Below are 22,192 nucleotides of genomic sequence, written 5' to 3'. Positions count from 1 at the left end.
AATTCTCGACCTTTGGCTCCAACGGAGATAACATCTGACCTTCTACAAGAAAGAAAGTCTAATTTTACAGCCATTTTGTTCAACATTACAATGGAAAGAGTGTAATACAGGGCCATTTTGATGAGCAGGGGAACAGTGAGAAGGAGAATGAGAGCGGCGAAAGGGAGCAAAGAACACGATAGTCTCGTCTAATTTGCTGCAACCTAATTGCAAAATTAGAAATTAAACTTCCTCTTATCCATAATCCAAGGTCGGCTGCGTATAAAACATGCAAAATGTTGCAGAGGGATTGTAAGGTTATCCTCCCACCACTCTTTGTGTGGTATTTTGATGCGAGGAACGGTGAAATAGTTTTTTAATAGTCTTTTCGGCAAGTATCCTGAGAGACAGTTGGAAATCCATCTGCTTTACTTTTAAGAGTTAGTCTTAAGACCCGTAGATTACTGCTAGTCAAGTTCTCATCTATATTTATTTTGGTGAGCGATACAGCTTGAGGGTTGGAGTACCCAGGGACGCTTGAGACACTAATAATGTGTTTTTAACACAATGGGGAAAGTGATAGCGAACCATGCATAGTCACAATGTTCTTGAGGATCGACTCCTGCCTGTTTTCGCCTGTAGTGGATAATTAGCATCTCTCACACGTGCTTAGGCTTGATTAAAACTCAGTTTACAGTGAGCAGTGCTGTGAGGGCGCCATCTGTCACTTGCCGAGGCCACCATGAGACGTACTTTAGTCAGTGGGAGAGAGGAAGGCGGTGTGTGTGTGCGTGTGACTGTTTGATAAAAGAGAGAAAAAGATGCGACATGGAAAGAGAAACGACAGAGACGGGTGAGGCATGAAGCATCAGGAAGCGTTGTGTACAGAAGCCGGTCCCACTCTCTCCCCACGGCCTGCTTATAAGAGCCAAATCCCATCTTTCTTTTTTTGTGTTCCTGACTGCAGTTTTGTGTTATTTACTTGAACTTTTACAACCTTGTGACGGCAGTTTTGGGAATACTCGTGTTTGTACTTGGAAGTCAGATGTGGGGTGTGAAAGCGCCAAGGCTCATAAAACCCACGGTGTGTGAAAGTCATATTTTCTTCCTTTTTATTAAACACTTTCCACCCAAAAACAATGTTTTCATGCCACATCTTCAATATACAACACATCAGAATGGCATGGTGCATATGTGTTGTGTTGATGACCAACGTTAATTGATTGCATTAACATATTGCATGGTATTGTGGTGAGCACGATAACATTGGCAGTTATACATTAAAAGGCTTGTTTACCTGTTGTTTGCATTCATCTGTATTTCATACCCTGTTAAACATGGTTAGGTGAGGAGGATGCATTCAAAATGAAAAAACAATATTAAAAGACGATTAGCCTCGGTGTCTGTCAGATAGATTGGGAAAACATTTCCCAGAGAGAGATAAAATAGAGACGATTGGAAACTCTTGCAAGAGTAACAATATTTATTGAAGTTCGACTGTTTTTCCTCAGGCATTGCTGAACGAGGCTTCAGCCTGTCTTCCGCTCCGTGTGTTGATTTATGTGCATCACAAACTTTGATAGATATTCTTACTCGTTGCAAGCGAGGAGCTTACAGTATTCTTTATGTTCTGACGGGTGTATCAACGCATGGAAAACGTCTGACAGTGACAATAAGAAAGACATTTTGGAACAACATTTATTATATTTTCATTTCCGCACAGACAAAAACGCATCAATCTTCCACCAAGGAAATGATGTGATATATTAATTGCATTTTTGAAAAGATAATTAATTGAACTAGTATATTTACTACATGCTCATATCTTGTCTTGCAATGAAGTTCATGTTAGTATATTGCAAAATATTGTGATGTTCAGGTAGTGAAATTCTCTGTGGAAAAAAACCTTGTAAAATGAGTTGTAATTAATTCAACACATGCACCTGTTTCTCAAAAAACAAGACAAGAACATTGCTCCACTTTGAGCACACATACGCTGTAACTGTGGATAGTATCTGCAAAGTAGATACTTTAGTACACCATAGTTGTGACAGTATTATGTTTTGTAAGTAATTGCGGGAGCAGCCTGCTATTTCTGTATAATGTGTGTTTGAAGACACGACAGAACTGCCAATGCATTTGACTCGAGCTGCACTCCTGTGTTCCTTTAAGGAGCACGTATAGTCTCAAGAGCTGTGTGTGTGTATGCATGTACATCTGTGTGTGTGCATCAGTGTGTGTGCAGGCGAGCGAGTGCGATAAGCGCTACATCTTATTTTCACAGTGCTAAGTATTTCTTTTCAGTGGCATTCGCAATTTGAGAGCAGTGGAGAGGTTGGAAACTGTGAGACAGAAGTCATTTGGGACCTCGGCAATTCAAGGCCTGTGAAAGTGTACTCACAGTTTGGCACAATTAGTACCAAAAGGGGTCCCTGCTTGACAAATTAGCACACAAAATGTCAGCCGGTAGTTTAGCACATTCACAATGAGTCCTTGCAAATTAGCACATATTTTGAGGAGGGAGCTGGCACATTATAATGAATAGAGAGAGGGCCTCGCAAATTAGCACATCTGTTGCCAGCGCTCAGAATTAATATATGTTATATGATCACTGGTTTCCTACATGGAGCTGGGTCAGGGACGAGGGTGGTGGCACACATTCCTAATTGAAGACTGCGTGCGCTCGTTATAAGAGATTGATTACATTGACCTTTTTGGAAATGATAGAGCTAATTGTTATTGGTGTAACTAAACTTAAGTATGTGTGAATGCTTGACCCACATGTTCACAAAGACTCATTTGTTTCTTACCTGACAGATTTATTCAGGCTCAATCTCAGGGGTGCGTGATGGTGTGATTTGTGCGAGTGTGTGAGTCAGCCTGGGGCTTAGCGTCGAGCGGTGGCAGGTGACAGTCCAGTCCAGTGTCAAGAGGCTTTAGGGTGACAGGAGTGTTTCTATCCCTGGGGGAAAACACACAGCAAGCAGAACAAGTGAGGTAACAACGGCTAAACTGTTGTTCATATAAGCTGCTTTCTGTTGGTATCATGTTCAATTTCCATAACTCTAATGGAATTATTTATTAAGTTACTAATCAGTCACTTTTGATTGACTGCTTTTGTGCCTTTTTACAAGAAGTTTTTATAGCTTGCAATACCTCAATTACAAGTATTTTATTCTATGCTACTAGTATTTTTACACTATGTTTTTATACTCATTTCTCTGATAAGATTCAAGATGGAGTTTGTCTCTCTTTTTTAACTTTTCATTAAGTATATTCTTAGAAAAAAATATATCAAGTTCACTGCTTCCCTTATCTTGCTTTGTGAGATTGTATCTGCTCTTATCACTACTGAAGCAATGGTGAGCAGACGGTATTAGATAGAGAAATTGGCCCTTGTGCAACACTGGAAGGTCAGTCTACCACAGGGGGATCTTCAGATTAATGACCAGGGGCGGCGCCTCTCTGCAGGCCTTCATGCATCATGTCCCATTCACCGCCAAACATGTCAGGGAGCGTTCCCTTTGGGGAATCTCAGGGATATTTACGGAGTGTTTCCATCACTTTTGCCTCCTACCCATTGGCTCCGAGCACCTCTGCTCCCCGGCTGAATGACGGCGGGAAGTAGAAGCAGGCCAGGGGTCCTGGGTGTGGTGGGTGGAGGTATTAAAGACTATCTTCCCTTCATACCTGGGCCAATTGCACCGTGACATGGTTTGCTCGCTGGTTGCCATGGCACCCACTCTACAGCTCACCACTATCCCGGCAGCTGCTGGTCATTAGTCATAGAGACAGGCCGTCCGCACCATCACAACGCCCTTCCTCAACAAATCAGCTGCTCAGTCTCCAAAACGGCCGATGCCTCTCAGCCATAGCATAGATGCATGCGTCTCCATGGCAACTTATCTGACTCCCATCTCCCGGCATACAAGAGCATCCTTGAGTAGAGGGGGCCAATTGTGTTTTCATTCATGGTTTAGTAAGCAAGCCCTTTCTTTGAGTAGTAGTATACACTCACCCTGCTAGTAATCACAGCGACGAATCAAAGAGACGGAAATATCCTGTCAGTTTCCATCTTTCAGAGCAGCATGTATAATATATATTTACCAAAAGTAATACAAATCACAGGTCACCGCTGCAACAATTCTCAAGGTTTTTTCTTCATTGCTCTTGTTTGTAATGTATGAATGATTTCTATAAACAGAAACTCATTTTAAATGGAGTGAATTTCTATCAGAAATAAAGCACAATGACAAAGTTACTTTACAGTGATCGATGCAAAATGTGCTCGGTTAACTGAGAACAAATATTAAAAGGGAGTCAAATCTCCCCCCCCCCCCCACACACACACTCACACTAACACCCCCGTCTTTTCATTTCCACTTTCTGTTCAAGCTTTCTCACTCACTCACTCACACACACACACACACACACACACACACACACACACACACACACACACACACACACACACACACACACACACACACACACACACACACACACTCACACTAACACCCCCATCTTTTCATTTCCACTTTCTGTTCAAGCTTTCTCACTCACACACACACACACACACACACACACACACACACACACACACACACACACACACACACACACACACACACACACACACACACACACACACACACACACACACACACACACACACACACACACACACACACACACACACACACACACACACACACCGAGAGACAGAGGCACTCAGATCAGCGGCAGGACTGTTTTCTCGTCAGGGTGATTATCCAACTCATAACTCACTCAGAGCTTTCATTTGCACTATAATTCACACCATTCCCAACGACCACTATAATTCACAAACACACACACACACACACCCACATACACACACACACACTGATTATCTCAGCTGTAACTCACACACCTGCAGACGGACCACAACACCGAGTATTGAGTGGAGGATGGATGAGATGATAATAGCAATAAATACACGCAACACCCAATAAAAGTGTGTGCACGTACTTTCCAAAATCTAGTTTCGGAAAGAAATCTCAATTGGGTTTTATTATTCAGTGCAAACGATACTGGAGATGCATTCTCATCCTATCAGAGCCTAGTTTTCTGTAATGTAATGCTTGGAATCTCCTTGGAAATACATTGTGAATATTTTGTTGGACTCAATGTAATGTCCCTGTTCAGTGTTCTCAAAGGAATGTGATTAGTTTAAAATCATTTTTGGGTATTTCCCCTTCCTGTAGTGTCTTACATACGTTTTTGTGCAAGCAAATGGTCTGCAAAGAATAAAATCCTAAAGCACCCTCTGAAGGAGTTTTTCCTCCCACACACTACCCCGACCCCCCCCGACGAAAATGCCTCCATTGGACTCCTATGTTCACTTCCATAACATAATGACATCACTTTGTAACACTCACGCTTCTATTGGCGCTCCAAAACACATTGTACGTGATAGATATTGGGGCGGGACATCTCTGAGTGGTTGACCAATCACAACAAAGCCAGCCAGCTAACCAATCAGAGCAGACTGGGCTCTGGTTTCAGACAGAGGGTGAAAAGAGGAGCTATAGTATCAGGCAGTATGAGAAGCTTCTTGAACGTTAAAGCATGGAGACAGATCACAGGAGAGGAGCAAAGTACAAATATAACCCTGAACATCAGCATAATAGGCCCCTTTAAACTAGCCCCTCCACTCCATACAGTGTGCCAAAGAAATTATGAGCATAACTTAATACCCTTATGCTCATTTTACAAACCTGATGAGCAGGCTGATGGCAGTCTGCTCCCTCGAGGCAAAAGGGTAATCATTATCTTTCGGGTCGGACTGACATGATTCCAATCATCTTTAATGGTGATTCTCGGTTATTCATTCTTTTGCAGATTAATGTGAAGTTTCAGACGGATGAAATGCCATGGATAGCAGCATGTTCACATCGCATAATCAGGAGGACTCACACATGAAAACCTAATTATTTTCACTCAATGGCGCACAAAACATCTACGAACGTGCGTTTATAGATTTACTTTCAACTCCCGCTGCGACATACGTCTCTCTCAGTCTAATTTCACCTTTCATTTTTGTACTGGACTATATATATATATATAAGATGAGCTCCAACATAAAGTAAAGAAGCACAAAGTATGGGTGTGCTGTGGTGACAGTGATAAAGCTCAACTTAATGACGTCTTTTTTTCCTACTGCAGTCCTCCTCTATCACCCCCTGTCATTGCCAACCGCTATTAATAGCTGCTGTCTGTTTCTGTACAGCTCTCACTCTTTCTCCACTCTTTCTGTCTTCTTTGCTTTCAGACTTACTTTTCCCTCGCTCTCTGTAATCGATAAACAGGCTTTCAACTTTTTTCAGTTCGGATTTGGTCAAACCGACTCCCTGTCCTCCGAGAGGATGGGAGATGGACCGCTGAACTCTGCTCGGAGCTGCTTTCACAACCCCCTTTCATCTTTCCTCCCCTCATCCATTCTCTTTTAAGTTTGATTTCTGCAAAGCTTTCTCAGGATTTAGTCCATCCTCAAAGGTGTACCAGCTCTCGTAATGTGGGTTTGCCCTTTTTTGTATTATGCTTATTTGGAAAGTTGAAAGTAGTTGCTCGAGTCTACAGCTGTCTCCGCTGTTTGGCATATACATATTCTCTTTGAAAATGTAATAGTACACACTCTGGCATACTGCACCACCCACAACATAGCTTCAGCTCTTTCTAATGATGAATGTGTAGAAATGACCTTATCATTCTCAATGACCCCATTTATAGTTGAAATGAAGTATGATCCAGCTTGTAGAAGAATCCAATGAGAAACATGTGTTTTATAAAAGGCAAGGCAAGTTTATTTATATAGCACTTTTCAACACAAGGCAATTCAAAGTGCTTTACAACAATGAAAGACATTAAGAGCATAAAACACATTAGAAACATTAAAAAGTAAAGATAATAAAACATCAATAACAGAGGTACATGAATAAAAGTCACAGTGCAGTGTAAGAAGTGAATAGTTCAATTAAATAAAAGTCATACTATGTATATTTAATTGTAACTGCAATATGCATTTTTGGCGACCGGCAAATAAATGCAGGTAAATTATGTCTCGACATAATAACAAATTATATAATTGCCTCGGTGGACGTAGATGGACAATCAGAAACTTTAATGGTCTTAAAATTGAAACAATTGAATGGAGCTATTATTGTTGACAACAACATACTCTGCATTAGTAATTATATTATCTGTGCAGCGCTGTGAAGTCGTTTTTTAATTCATTTTTTTAGAGGCTTTGACTTTGATAATTAGTAAGCGTTGCGACTCACATATATCCAAAAGGTAACAAGATATCTCAGGGCGGTCCCGGCATGATCCTCCCTTCAGGAGGCCCTCCCATTAACAATCAACCAAAGTAGCAGACAAGTATGATGCAGAGATAATCATTCGAACTTCTGAGACGACTTGTTTTTAATGAGGGTAATTAAAAGCTTCCTGATGTTTTATCTTTATTCCTGCGTTGATTTGCCTTTTCCTTTCTCCGTGTCAACGTTTCTGTTCCTGTCTCTCTTTCTATACCTCTATACATATCTTACAGATTCCTCCCATGGCTCTCTTTCTCCTTTCCGATACCTTTTTGTCTTGTTGCCCTTATTTCTCCGCTCAATCTGCTATCGCTTGTCTTTGTTCTCTCATTTGAGAGTTGCTGAAATCAATGGGACAACGTGGAAGAGTGAACCTTTCTGTCAAGGCTGAGCGAGGGAGTTAAAGCAGGGCACTCACCCCTGAACTCCCCCCCCGATGTAACTAATTGCCTATAATTACACCGACAATTGCTACAGAATGCAAATCATCTGCGATCGAAACGCCTAATCGGCACTGTAAATCAGTTTCATATGAGCGTCAGACTGAGCCGTGTAAAGCGTTCAACAATAGCTCCTTTGAAGAAAAAAAGTGCCACACAGCTTGAGCTGTTATTGACTGCAACATATCGATCATTTAGTTGAATGTCATTTGTGCTGAGGAATTTATTGTGATTTTAAGAGAATGAATGGCAATTCAAAGGTCATTTTCTGAGCTGTTTATTTTTTTCTTAACCACATTTTTCTCTATTTTTCTTTCTTAGGAGGAATATTTGAATCCACTGAGAGCGGCCCTTCCGGAGCAGAGGAATTAGCCTTTAAATTTGCCTTGAACACAATCAACAGGAACCGCACCTTGCTCCCCAACACCACGCTGACCTATGACATACAGAGAATAAACATCTTCGACAGCTTTGAGGCCTCCAGGAAAGGTAAGTCTGGAGATACGAGGACATTTTAAAAAGCCTCATTATGAGTGCTACTGTATGTTTCTATGACATGGATTTATTGGTCTAGATTTTTTAGTTGCATCAATGTAGAAAGACTTTTCATATGGCTCCAATGCATTTAAGAAATGTATGGAATGTAAGCAATGGAAATTACAAAATGTCTTAATAAAACTGGGTTACAACATCTTTCTGTAAATGAATAATTAAATGTTTGCTATTGACAGTATTCTGTAATAGCTGACAGATTATGTGGGGTGAACATTAACTACCAAAGACTGGAGACAAACACAATAATCAATTTAGACAATTATTTGCCGTGTTTGAAATCCGACTCTATTTACTGTCCACAATTGTATTGAGGTCTGAAAGGGATTCACTGTACTGGAATCACTGTACTCTGACACCATCTGAGCATTGCATTTCCAAAACGGATTGACAATAAATTGATAAAATAGAATTTCACATTTACAAAGATCTTTGATATCTATTGCCTTGTAATATTAATGTTATCCGTGTCTTCTTCCATTCTGCCTTTGCTGACACAGTAATGTTTTTGGCACATTACAAACAGTTTGAAACCACATAACTGTGTATCGCATCACCCATATGCTGTCCTTGCAAACATAACGGTCCTGTCTCCCTTGGGTAGAGACCATTATGAAGCATCTGTTCTGATTGTTTGAGGTGACATGTGACAGTGAAAATGAAAAGCCCAACATAAACACTAAGCTAACTTGCTGCTTTTTCTGCTTGTTCTCTTTCCAGCATGTGATCAGCTTTCCCTCGGTGTGGCGGCCATTTTTGGCCCCTCACACAGCTCCTCTGCCAACGCAGTCCAATCCATCTGCAATGCTTTGGGAGTGCCCCACGTCCAGACCAAGTGGAAGCATCAAATCTCAGACAACCGGGACTCGTACTATGTCAGCCTGTACCCCGACTTCTCGTCCCTCAGCAGAGCCATCCTCGACCTGGTGCACTTCTTCAAGTGGAAAACCGTCACCGTGGTGTACGACGACAGCACAGGTACAGGTACAGTCGGTGTCTGTCTTCCTCCTTCTGTAGTGCTTCTGTTTTGCATTCCAAGTGTGTCCGTTTTTTTTTTTAAAACCTGGATCCTTTGGCCCTTGAAATGTCCAGAAAAAAACAAGAGGTACAAGGTGAGCTAAAAAAAGCTGCACTGCTGCTCAGAGTTCACTGAGTGCTTTGTAACCTGTCAAGTTAATTCAGAAATCAATAGCTTACTGTTCTGCCTCAGTCCTGCAGGTGCTGCCCATGTCAGTCACCAGGAGAGTGAGCAGCAACATTGAAAAAAAGAGACCACATTTCCCAGAATGACCCAGTGTCCCTTCAGATTAATGCAAAGCAGGATTGCAGTATGGCAGCGCTGACAACAGACGTTAATAACATGCACAGACACTTGATCTCTGAGGGTGACGATTACAATTTGTGTCTGAGTCATTTCGTCTATCCTCTGACTTTGTGGAGTGGCTCATAATATGCATTTTAAAAGACGTGTCATATTTTTGCCGGAGTGCGGTGATATCTTTACGAGGCGAAGTGTAATCGCTCCAGAGAAGATAACAATATTCTAATGCTCATTCGCAATTTATGAGCTATTTGGCATGATGTGGTTGACGGCTTAATGTAGGTAAATTAGACAGAGTTGAAAGGGGGCTTACATTTTTAGACAGGTTGCATAATGAATTCACTTCCTACTCAGAGCAAATGGTTATTGTATAGTTGACATCCTAAATGTTGCCACTGAATAGAAATCTAAATGACCGTTTCTCTTCCTCTCACTAGTACTTGTTGCCTTCTCCATCAGATTTCAGGAAACAACCATTCCTTCAGCATGCTAGTGCCCGTACGCTAACCTCGGACTGTCTCCCAATGACTCGTCTCACTTGCCACATTATTCTGACTCATCACCTTGACCTACTTCCTGCCTTGGAGCTCCGCACATTAACACCCTGATTCTCCAACAAACTGCCCCAGTGAAATGTCAGGGGTGACCTCTCGCCTCTTTCTCTGTCAGAGAGGAGCGGCGTGGGTATCCTCTGTGGAGCATTTCTGCTATAACGCACCTGACGCCCTGAAAAGTGTGACAGCTGCATAGCCGCGTAGCTTCCCCCCCCCCCTCCGCTTCCACCTGGTCCCAGGCTGTAATCACACAGCTTCATGCTCCAGGGCCCCGCTCTGCTGATTGGAGCCTATCTGACGGCTGGCAGGAAAAACTATCGGAGGAGATAAAATATTCACACACAGCCGCTAGAAGATCCAGAGGGAAAGTCTGAAGGCATTAGCCAGAGCCCACAAACATCTACCCTGACAGTGTTTCCCAAACGTTGAGCTCCCTTGACAGATTTCTTTTTTCTTGCTTAACACCTCCCAAAGTGTCGGTACGAACAAAAACAGGGAGATGCGGACATGCCCTTGAGAAGGGATCTATTGGGATTACCCGAGGAAAGCTCTAGGTGTTTCAGTATTCCTCCCTACAATGGGACTATTCACAACAAGACCTGCATGTTCCTATTTCACACCAATCTTTGTATATGCCTCAGGGAGACCCAGCCCCACTCACAGTAAGACCATTAAACTGCTCACACAACACTTCATTTCAAAATAAAAAATAGGCTGAGCTATCTTTAAGTGGTTCCACGAGAAAGAAAGAAAAAACAATCCTATCTCTCTCTAGTCCCCTCTCAAACTATCCTCTTTGCTCAATCCATTTTTCTACCCATGACAAGTAATCATCTCTCCCATCAATCCAGCCTCTTTCATCCCAGCACTCTGGAGTTCTTTACTGAGGGAGAAACTCATTGTAATCTCATCGCAGTATCTCCCGGAGAGCTTTCTACCTGAACGTGTGGCCGAGAAATGAAAGGTGAAGATTGTAGCTCAATATGTGATGGAGGCGCCGGGCTCCCTACGGGCAAGTACAAGCTGGGCAAACAAAGGCCCTCTCATCAGAGCACATCTGAAGTGTGTGTGTGAGAGAGAGTGGAGAGGCACGATTGACAGCAGCTTTCCATCAGGATAAAAATGAACCTATTCCATGCTGCTCTAGGTATCGCGGAGGACGAGAGCGAATCAGCATTTGGGAGGCTTCTGTGGGATTGGAAGTCTCTGTAGGAGGGTGCAGATTGTGGTTCTTTGCATTTTTCTGTTTTGTTATAAAAAGAGTGCTGGGTTGGTGTTAAATTCTCTTGATAGGTCTGTAGCAGTCTGTTTGCCTGCCAAGCTTGAGTGGGAGGATCAATAGACTGAAGGCATGCATATGAGCCTTTTTCTGCTGAGAAAACCTGAATCCAGTTGTTTATTGTGGCCTCCTCAGCATCGGAGATACTTCAAAATGGCAGCAGATCAAACACATTGAAGCTGCGTCTTTAAAATGCATTTGTTCACGCTATATGTGTCCTCTTTGTCTGCAGGTCTTATTCGACTGCAGGAGCTGATCAAGGCACCGTCACGATACAACATTCGTTTGAAGATCCGACAGCTGCCCACCGAGACCAAGGATGCCAAGCCACTTCTGAAGGAGATGAAGAAGGCAAAGGAGTTCCATGTCATCTTTGATTGTGGACATGAGATGGCTGCCTGGATTCTAAAACAGGTATGAACCTTGGGTATTGAGCCACGATAGGGTAATACATTCCTTGTAAATACTAAACCGGAGGCACTATCTATGGAGCTCCAGAGAGATAGGTGTTGGATTAATCCATTATAGTTATTTTTGATAAAGTGTGTAAAATATATAAATGGAACACGAATATTTCAATATTTAAAAAAATATATATATACCAAGTGAGTTTGAAAATTATTAAAAGTCAACTCATTATCATAAACAGCCACTTAATTGTTCTAATTCCAATAATAACAGAGTTTAATAAGGTTTCATTCAAAAGTCATTTCTAAATTCACGATGTCTCCTTTACTATTGCCACTCTTTATGATACCACCCTCTTACCTATCAACCAATCACATGCCTCCAGCTCAAAACCCCGATTCCAGATCTAACCATTTAGCACCTCTGGAGCAACACCATTTCCAATGTGATATTGAAGAAGGTAATCCACTTAAAGGTGAGAGGGAGGTGACTATTGACAACTCCATCGGCATGAAAGATGACAGTTTGAGATAAAAGGTGACATGGAGTGTAATTGAAAAAAAAAATCCAATATGAAATAAAAACACCTTTTGAAATCGTCTATAATTAAATAAAAATGATTCCCAATGTTGTTACCAAACTGAAGGAATAACATATACTATTAATATACTATTGTTTCAATATTCAAGATTAAAAGTCTTTATTTTACACATTTAATTAATATAATTGTTTATTTCACAATGTCTTTATTATGCATTTAGTATTGTGTACCCCATCCAATTGACCTTTATGTTCAATATTTACACCGAAATGTCAGATAAGGATATGAACCAGTCTGCTACATGTATTAATAGGATGGTTGAAATCATTTGTAAAATGCATTCAGTTATCAAATAATAATAGTTAAATGTTAGGTTTTCTCCTTGTGAAAACATAGCACTAAATACATAGACTCATAGTTAATTCATTTTGTATAAGCACTACAATAATAAGCCAATACAGTATTTGTTCCCCTTTATTGCTCATTCTCTCTGAAAGCACTGAAGCAAATTATTTGGATACCTACTTTCTGCTCCATCTTTAATAGAATATTAGATCTCTCCAACTGTCCCTCCATAATGGAAGATCTTCGCTGCACAATAAAGGTTTTTTAATTAGAAAATCTAACTCTGCTCACAGGCATGTTAAATTCATTTTACAGAGGCGCGTTATTTCTGAGAATAGTTCTTTTACTGAGCAGAAGTCTTCTCTGCAGCATATTGCACTGCTTGAATTCTCTATACAGCTGTGTGTCTACGGCAAGCAACAAGAATGATTATTTATTGATGGTGAATACTAGGCAGAGGAAACCATGAACTGCATGTCAGCAGCTCAACTCAGTTCCTTCTCCAACACGTTTCCTACCATTGTTTTAAAGGTAGAGTGTATGTCTATGTTTTATTGTATTCGTTATGGTTATACAGTGTAATAATGATTCTACTTATATCAATTACCAATCCCACCATTTAAGGATGTCAGACTATACAGGTTAAATAAAAGCTTGATAAAGAATTACATTTAAATGAATTTGGGCATTAATCTTTACATTTGTATTTACTACCCAATGTTATTTTCTCCCTGTAGGCCCTGGCCATGGGTATGATGACAGAGTACTACCATTATATTTTCACTACCCTGGTGAGTACGCTGCCACTTCTGCTTTTATGTTGACAAATTGCTATTATATAGGATATGTCGTTTTTTTTGCAGAGCATTATTTACTTAAAAAAACGGTACTTTTCCTAGGCGTCTTGCACTGCTTCAGCGAAATTACATCCAGGTGTCTCAAAGCAGTTTATTCTTCTTCTCTGAGAATCAAATTAAATATGACTCACCCAGTAGGGCGTCAAATTAAAAAACGCTTTAATTTGTTCTGTGAAGCCTTGTGGACCTGAACTACACCCTGCATTTGTGATAATAGACGGCCTTGAGCTCTCTCATTGTAGTTGATTACAAGTATACTCTTCGCATATTGAAGTTGTGAAAGTTTACCTCAAGTTTATTTCCTGAATACAGCACCTTTTCACCCCATGCGGCTGTCCACAAACCTGAAAGTAGGAAACACAAGCAGTTGGATATATTTTATTCTGACTCTGGCAGCGCTATTGAAGTTCTCCCAAGTTCTTTGATCTAGCCACTACAAAGATTGCTTGCTACACTGCAGATGAACAGCAGCGAATATTCGCAGAGCCCAGAGAACAGAAGACTGAGAGCTAGGATAATAGCCCTGAGCAGATGACTGGCACCCATTTGGTCCATTACAGCTAACAAACACACTTCACGCTGTGTTGTTTGGCGCAGAATTGGAAAGTCTGAAGGAAAGGTTGGAGAAAGCTGACCTGAAAAAGACATTTGACTGTGCACAGGGCCTGTAACTATCTCTTGTGCAGCCACGGACGAACCTGGCTAGATGAAAGGGGAGTGAGTGAAAGCAGGTATGTCATTGAGAAAGAAAAGAGAATAGTGATTATAGGCTTCTGTCAGTGGCATGCTGCTGCTTGTCGGGTAGAAACATGCCTACTTTAACATCAGCCAGTGCTTGGCCGGTTAGAGGCCACTATGCCGGCCAAACCTGCTGTATGCTGGGACCGAGCCATCCATGCTGGTTTCGGAAAAGGACAGCAAACATTGACCGTGGCACGGCCATTGTGCGTTCATCACCTGCTGTTGCTCTCTCAACTGGTCAACTGTGTTGTCTCATCCCAAAGACATCTGCCTGGTGAGATGCCAGACATGCTGTATGCAGGACGATTGGGTTGTCCTTTCCCTTCCACATGATAGATGGCAGTCCACCAAAAGCCGGCCTGTAACCTTGAAAGCCTTTCCTTCATCAAGGCTGCTGCCTCAGCATGAGATAATAAAGCTCTTGAAATACCTTCAACTGCACTCTTCTGCTCCTTCTTGCTAAAGCGGCAACTCAAATGGCTGCTCTTAATTATTGAGGACAGACAAGATTATTATTCAGTGCAGGAAAAGTTGAGGAATTAATTATTGTTGGCAGCTTGAACACATCTAGATTTTCATCTTCATGTATCCAGGACCTTTTTGCCCTCGACATGGAGCCGTATCGTTTTAGTGGAGTCAACATGACCGGGTTCCGCATCCTCAACACAGAAAACTCTCAGGTGTCGTCCATCATCGAGAAGTGGTCAATGGAGCGGCTACAAGCCCCCCCCAAACCCGACTCAGGCCTGCTGGATGGATTCATGACGGTAGGCTCAAACCTTTTTATGCTGCTTACGTAATGCAAATGTTATGCTGTGTTTGCAGAAAACATGCTCATAGCTGCACTCCATTCCTTCATGTCCAATTGACCAAATCAATCTGAAGCCATATGTAACGCAATGGCACCTTTGGGGGGCGGGGGTTTATGCTACAGCCACTTCAGTGAATACAAAAAATGATCTTCACAATGCAAGGTGACTGTTCATTAGAAAAAAAAAGGTTTTGAATTATGCTGTTTTTGAAGAGAATAAATTAGCGCCTACTGTCAATCACAGGTTCCATGGTGCAGAGCTCCCGGGGGGGCACGGGGGGGCATGGTGGCAGCATCAACGCCCTCTGCCCCTAGGTCTAAATGCTCAGTAATGAGGCAGTGTGAATAGTAATAGCCGTTTATCTGCCCTCCTGCCTCTCACAGCTCTCCTCTGGGAGCGTGGCCAGAATATGACAATCTGTCAGTGTTCATGCAGAGAGAGGGACCAAATTGGATGGAAATTATGGCCTTGGTTTTTAGGATGGCATCCAAAAAATCCTAGGATAAGGTGATTTGAAAGTGAAAAAGGGAATGGAGCTCTTCATGGACATTCAAGGTCCCTGCCTGGGTGTGGGTGTTGTTGAAAACAGTGGATTTACTGCACCTCCCTCACAAAGTCTTCCTTGCCGGAAAACATATTTTTTCCCCCCGCTTTCAGTCAGCCTTTTTTCTTCTTGCCAGCTGTAGGATCTGGCATCAGAAATCTGTGTAATGAAAGACATGTCCTTTCATCAAAGACTTAAGCACAGTGGTGCCTCTTCAAATATCAGTCACAGCAGTAATTCACACTTACGATGAAATGAAAACACACAGTAGGAATCAATGTGTTTTTTCTTTTAGTTTCTAATTAAGGCCAGCCGTTTGGTATGGAGGAACAATACAGTACAAGCAGCCATATGTGTCGACAAATAGTAGTATGTGTATCCTTTTTCCCGAATGTGCAAAAACAAGCGGTGCAGTATGCATGCAGAAAGATTAATGCACCGCACAGAGAGGTTAAAACCCCTTAATTAATTTTTTTCCTCCGCCGGAAATTAATGGATATGAGTAGAGAACGTTGAATTGATTAATTAGCATTGCATGAATCATTTTGTCAGATCCTATGCTACATATTGACATATCTCACTGGACTAGAATTCACCGTTAAATAATGAAAAATGCTTCCGAAGGCTCACGCAGGCTTGATAAAGTACTTCATTAGAGTGTTCTTTTTATAAATCCCGGCTCGGATGTACTTTATTCTTTAGAGTGTTTCGCCCTAAGAGGATTCCTAATAAAGCGTCATTGGAGAAACGGAAGCATGAATATAAAAACACGTCATGTTAATGGTATAATAAAGGCTTAATGGAGAAACAGGTCTGCTGGTGATTGTGAAAAGCCGTACCTGCATTATAAATTTATTGTATGAGTCTGAATAATAGTTGGATTATCTGCAACTTGAATGTGTTTATTTCATTTGTTAGATCTGCCTGACATTTATTTATTGGTGCTCTGGGCTGAGAAGCCACCTTGAAGGGTATCATTAAATGAAAGTGGGCTGCAGAAGCCGGAGTGTGACCTCCCAGCCCCCCCCCCCGACCCTCCCTCCAGCCTTTAATTTCTCCCCTCTCTCCTACCTTATTCTCATTCTCTGCAACACTGAAGCCTTGCTGTGCGCCGGGCTTGTTTGTGCACGGTGACCAGGCAACAGTTGTGTAGCAATGGTTACTAGGACAACGCTGTCCAGGTCACCTTGTGATTTCACGAAGGATTGATTGACTGAGATGGGAGGTGGACGTAGAGGAGGGGGGATGTGGGGAGGTGAGATTGTGGCAAAGGAAAAATGGCGGTTAGGCTCAGGTTGTGTATAATCACAGTGACATTCACAGCCCTGGGTGAGGCCGAGTGTTATCTCAGGGAAGGATGCATAATGAGACCCGGCTAGCTCGCAGCCACAAACACACCCGGCCCCTTCCTCCTAACGGGGGTTTGTCCGAGGTGTCTCTGACGTCGAGCATACTGAGAGAGGGAATGCTAATTAGAGGGGGCTCGTTTGTGTTCGGACGTGAAGTGTGTGTGATATTATGTGTTTGCGTCGCCGCGTTATCCCTGAAGTAATTTGGAGCTTAAATTGTTAGCCTCAATCTACATTTGGATTAACAGCAGTAAGAGACACACTGTGCTTAATGATAGATGGATAGATGGCTAGATAGATTGATAGGCAGATTTCTCTTATTTTGTCCCATCTGTGTATAATTATAGCCCCAAGCTAATGGGATATTTGGTTTTAATGCTCCATCGTAATTTGCATTCTTTCAAATCCCCATTCACTGATCTAAGTATATACTTGGATTTAATTGAGGGAAATAAGAAAAATAAAACAGTTTCCCAGTTGTACGCCTCACTGAGGCTTTAGGGCCAGTTATGTTCTACATCTGCATCATTTCATTTATGTCTACATTTCAGTGAGCTATAATTACCACAACAGAGGGTGGGATGTTCTCCAGTGTCACCAATGCAATTCTGGTGTAATAGCTCATAATAATGACTCTGAGTGCGGTTGTTTGGGTAATATGTACAATGTGAAGGGGCTGCAGCTCAAGTTCGCATGGGACGCTGTAAAAAGCCTGTTGGCATAACACTAAATTAATTGGAAAGAAAACAGACGTGCAAAGACACTGACAAACCAGTGAGGAAAATCCGCAAATGCAACATTTTCCTTTCCTTTCCATCAGCAGCTATTTCTAAAATATCCTAGAGCAAAACACTTCACTTAAATCAGCACAAGAACATGCATGCTCAGCAGATTTTCCCAGGATACTGTATAGTAAATAATTGCTAATGACAATGATTTAAAGAAGAAAATCTACAACGCAGCATTTGTCCCCAACACAGAAAGTAAAACAATGTTTCCATTAAAGCTGTCCAGTCATAACAACTCTCTTTGACAGCACGTAGCACTCAAGTGCAGCTAGTTGTGGTGACAAACACATCATGACAGACACACAGAGACATATGTACACTGAACAAAAATATAAATGCAACACTTTTGTTTTTGCTCCCATTTTTCATGAGATGAACTCAAAGATCTAAAACATTTTATATATACACAAAATAACCATTTCTCTCAAATATTGTTCACAAATCTGAAAAGATCTGTGATAGTGAGCACTTCTCCTTTGCCGAGATAATCCATCCCACCTCACAGGTGTGGCATATCAAGATGCTGATTAGACAGCATGATTATTGCACAGGTGTGCCTTAGGCTGGCCACAATAAAAGGCCACTCTGAAACGTGCAGTTTTGCTTTATTGGGGGGGTCTGGGGGGGTCCGAAAACCAGTCAGTATCTGGTGTGAGGGGTAGGATTAGGGTTAGGGTTAGGGTAATGTTGTGAATCGAGTGGCCTATGTTCGTCGTCCATAACATACGCCTGCCCATACCATAACCCCACCACCACCATGGGCCACTCAATTCACAACATTACCCTAACCCTACCCCTCACACCAGATACTGACTGGTTTTCGGACCCCCCCAGACCCCCCCAATAAAGCAAAACTGCACGTTTCAGAGTGGCCTTTTATTGTGGCCAGCCTAAGGCACACCTGTGCAATAATCATGCTGTCTAATCAGCATCTTGATATGCCACACCTGTGAGGTGGGATGGATTATCTCGGCAAAGGAGAAGTGCTCACTATCACAGACTTTTTCAGATTTGTGAACAATATTTGAGAGAAATGGTTATTTTGTGTATATAGAAAATGTTTTAGATCTTTGAGTTCATCTCATGAAAAATGGGAGCAAAAACAAAAATGTTGCGTTTATATTTTTGTTCAGTGTATTTGGGCAATCAAGATTAGGATGTTGTATAATTTTCATACCTATTTCTTTTTAAAGATTGCCATGATATAAAGCTGTTTATCTCCAGTGTTTCTTCATCTTTGTTTTATAACCTCGCCTCCTTATTTACTCATTAATGGCTGTCTGTCTTTTCCCCAAGGGATACAAAATGCGTACCCTTGCATAAGGAAATGACAGGAAATTATGCATGCATGTGACTAGTCCCATCTCACCAAATGTGCAACTTAAGATCATATGCTCTCCTGTTAATTCCGACACATTTCACTAATCAAAGCAAACTCCTTATACCTGCAATGCGTGCCTGGGCATCTGAGTTCCCTCGCACGTTTTTTATCTACATTTGTGGAAGGGGACCGTTTGCAAAATGCACGTGAGCAGAGCTAGAAAATAGCTTTTGTGAAACGGACCCCGGCATATAAAATAAGATAAGATGGACTTTTATTAATCCCTCGTGGGGAAATTGTTTCTCTGCATTTGACCCGTCCTAGTGTTAGGAGCAGTGTGCTGCCATTTTGAACAGCGCCCGGGGAGCAGTGTGGGGAACGGTGCCTTGCTCAGGGACACCTCGGTAGCACTTGGTCTTCTCGGGACTTGAACTGGTGACCTTCCAGTTGCCAAGCCAACTTCGCCCACCACCGCCTTCTTGAGACAATATCAGATGCATGTATGCATTTCACATAAAGGCATCATGAGATCACAGGTTCAGTGCACTTAAGCATTAGAATTAATTACAGAAATGTCACAATGAATCTTCTCAGCTGCACTGTAAACACACACACACACGCTGAACTGTAAACACACACACACGCTGAACTGTAAACACACTCACGGGCTGAACTGTAAACACACTCACGGTCTGCTCTTCCTTCACTCGAGGGGTGTTTGTTGTCCTCGCTGGTCGATGTAATTATGAACTGAACTCTTGCACCTGTATTATTAAATCACACCATCCTTTACAGGCAGTAACACCAGATCAATGAAGACCGAAATTATATCTTTTTACCCTGTAGATGGTTTATTGATACAAGTGTCTTTTAAAGAGGATGTTTATAGAAAATGTCAGAATTGTATCCTTTTTCCACAAATTAGGGATACTACAAAGGAAGGGAAGAGGGAGGTTGCAGAGAGTATGACGGACTGACAGGCAGAGACAAAGAGAGAGGGGGAGAGAAAAGATACCTTGCTGCATTAACACACACACACACACACACACACACACACACACACACACACACACACACACACACACACACACACACACACACACACACAGAGCTCTGAGCCACCCACACACTGAAATCGTGATACAGGAACATGCTTGAGTCGAGCTATACGGTATGGGTAGAAGATGCGTGTGCTGTAGGATGTCTGATTCAGTTCCCATTTGGTCGGGACATGGCTCAGGTTTGTAAGCAGCACATGGCTGCCTGCAATGGGAAGAGAATACGGACACATGATCCCCTCTCCCATGTGAGCATGCATGCAACATGGAACCAAATGAGGGGGTGTATGTTGAGCCAAATTTAAAATGATATTAAATAGAGGATACATTGTGTCATTATGCCTGATACAAATCCCTGCACAAATAAGGTATACTGGAATTAGATCAAGCATTTTGTGATACATTTGTATTCTAAAGAGAGTTTTCTCTCTGCATCTTAAAAAAAATGTTCAGGGCATTAGCAGTGCTCACATTAAATATCCACATAGTATATAGTTCAGCTATTCTATTTGATTAACCCAATGCATGCATCACACGACTGATATTATCCACTATAATTCTAGATTATCACAGATTGGTATCATTGTATGAGACCGTTTATTAAGAAGCTTAAGAGAAGATGTGGAAATTGAATCAATTTAAATGAATGTTCCATGTTATAAAAAGTGTAAAATAGTAGAGGTCACTTTCTTATTTCTTGTAATTGCAACATGCTTCCCAGCACTGCGATAGCACACATCATTTGCAGCCTAATGAAAAGCATGAGGCTTTGATGTTGCATCTGATATCCAGAGCTAACAGACGGCACTGCACACAGGCTCACAGGTTGGTTGCGTCCATTGCAGCAATGTGATCTCTCTCCCTCTGATCCCAGTTGGCAGAGGAGAGAGCCTTTTTAAAGACAGCAACTGTGGGGAGCAGACACTCGATGCCCTGTGCCGGGCACCACCAGCTGGGCTTGGCACAGCATCAACATTATTAGCACCAGTGCTCCCTCGGTCCATAGAAGCCTTTTGTGAGCGAGAACAGGCAGCGGGAGTGAGATGGAGGTGGAACTCAGAGGGATGTATTTCCTTTTTTACCTTGATTTAGCTTAACATTTAAGAACATCCTTTGAATTTTAAAAGCTTTTTGACATTTTGGAAAGTGTATCCAGCTGATTAAGTGTAATGTTCACCTACTTTATCTAGACGTAGCTGGAGGCTGATTAAAGACGAGGAAAGGCCATCGTGTTAAACAGCCACTTGATCAGATGTAGGTTAGGCAGCGAGGTGCTAATTAGGCAGGACTCTGAAGAGACAATGCTGCTGACAGCACGCTGCTACCTGAAGGCTCTGAACTACAGCTTGGAGCCTTCACAACCTTTTTTTAACTTAAAGAAATAATGAGGTACTTATCTTATTTAATGTTTCTAATTTGCCGTTTCTCATTATATCAATCTGGGACATTTAAAGGATTCATCTCAAGGGATAGCAGTCTAGATCTGCCAGTCAGATGGGCCACCCCTTTGGATTAGACTTTGGAAATAATCATTTCTAAAAGTGTAACACTGTATACTTAACCATTTATGAATTTACAGTGTACTCTCAATCAGATGATATTTGGGCCTATCTCCTCTAGGTTACGACTCGGGAGCCAATGACACACAGCTAATAAAGGGTTAATTAGAACAACACATGTATTACAACACAGGAGAAATAACAGGGTATCATCAGGATAAAACGTTTTTTTTTCTAATTTATATATTCTCCTTTATACTTTAGCTTTCACCCACAATTAGAAAGAATTGTATAGGGAGACATCTGGTGTGCAGGAAGTGTTTCTGGCAGCAGCATGAGGGGTTTGTTTGGAACAAACAGAAGAGGGACTATCGCCAGCTTGAGCAGTCTGTGCGTGTTTGAACTGCTTTTCCCATTTAGCTATGTCTACACATTGTTTGCCTTCA

General features: G+C 41.8%; 1 protein-coding gene and 1 long non-coding RNA gene across 3 annotated transcripts in view; one reads left to right on the top strand and one right to left on the bottom strand.

Moving 5' to 3' along the window:
* LOC117439783 (glutamate receptor ionotropic, kainate 2-like) overlaps positions 1 to 22,192 on the top strand; it is a 56,475-nt gene that overhangs the window by 8,214 nt on the left and 26,069 nt on the right. Inside the window, exons 2-6 of one of the 2 annotated variants that reach the window (XM_034075858.1) lie at positions 8,099 to 8,266; positions 9,050 to 9,307; positions 11,716 to 11,897; positions 13,515 to 13,568; positions 14,969 to 15,142. In XM_034075858.1, coding sequence (XP_033931749.1) covers positions 8,099 to 8,266; positions 9,050 to 9,307; positions 11,716 to 11,897; positions 13,515 to 13,568; positions 14,969 to 15,142 — 836 coding nt within the window. Of the gene's footprint in view, positions 1 to 8,098; positions 8,267 to 9,049; positions 9,314 to 11,715; positions 11,898 to 13,514; positions 13,569 to 14,968; positions 15,143 to 22,192 lie in introns of both variants that reach the window. The other variant, XM_034075857.1, reaches the window with a different exon arrangement.
* LOC117439784 (uncharacterized) overlaps positions 21,858 to 22,192 on the bottom strand; it is a 2,076-nt gene continuing 1,741 nt past the window's right edge. The window contains exon 3 of the long non-coding RNA XR_004551191.2: positions 21,858 to 22,192. This exon is cut by the window's right edge and continues 467 nt beyond it. This is a non-coding gene — a long non-coding RNA (uncharacterized lncRNA).

The sequence above is a fragment of the Pseudochaenichthys georgianus genome, chromosome 24 (genome assembly GCF_902827115.2).
Source record: "Pseudochaenichthys georgianus chromosome 24, fPseGeo1.2, whole genome shotgun sequence".
Taxonomy (NCBI): Eukaryota; Metazoa; Chordata; class Actinopteri; order Perciformes; family Channichthyidae; genus Pseudochaenichthys; species Pseudochaenichthys georgianus.
Note: the sequence above shows the minus strand (reverse complement) of the source record. Positions and strands in the feature narration are given on the sequence as shown.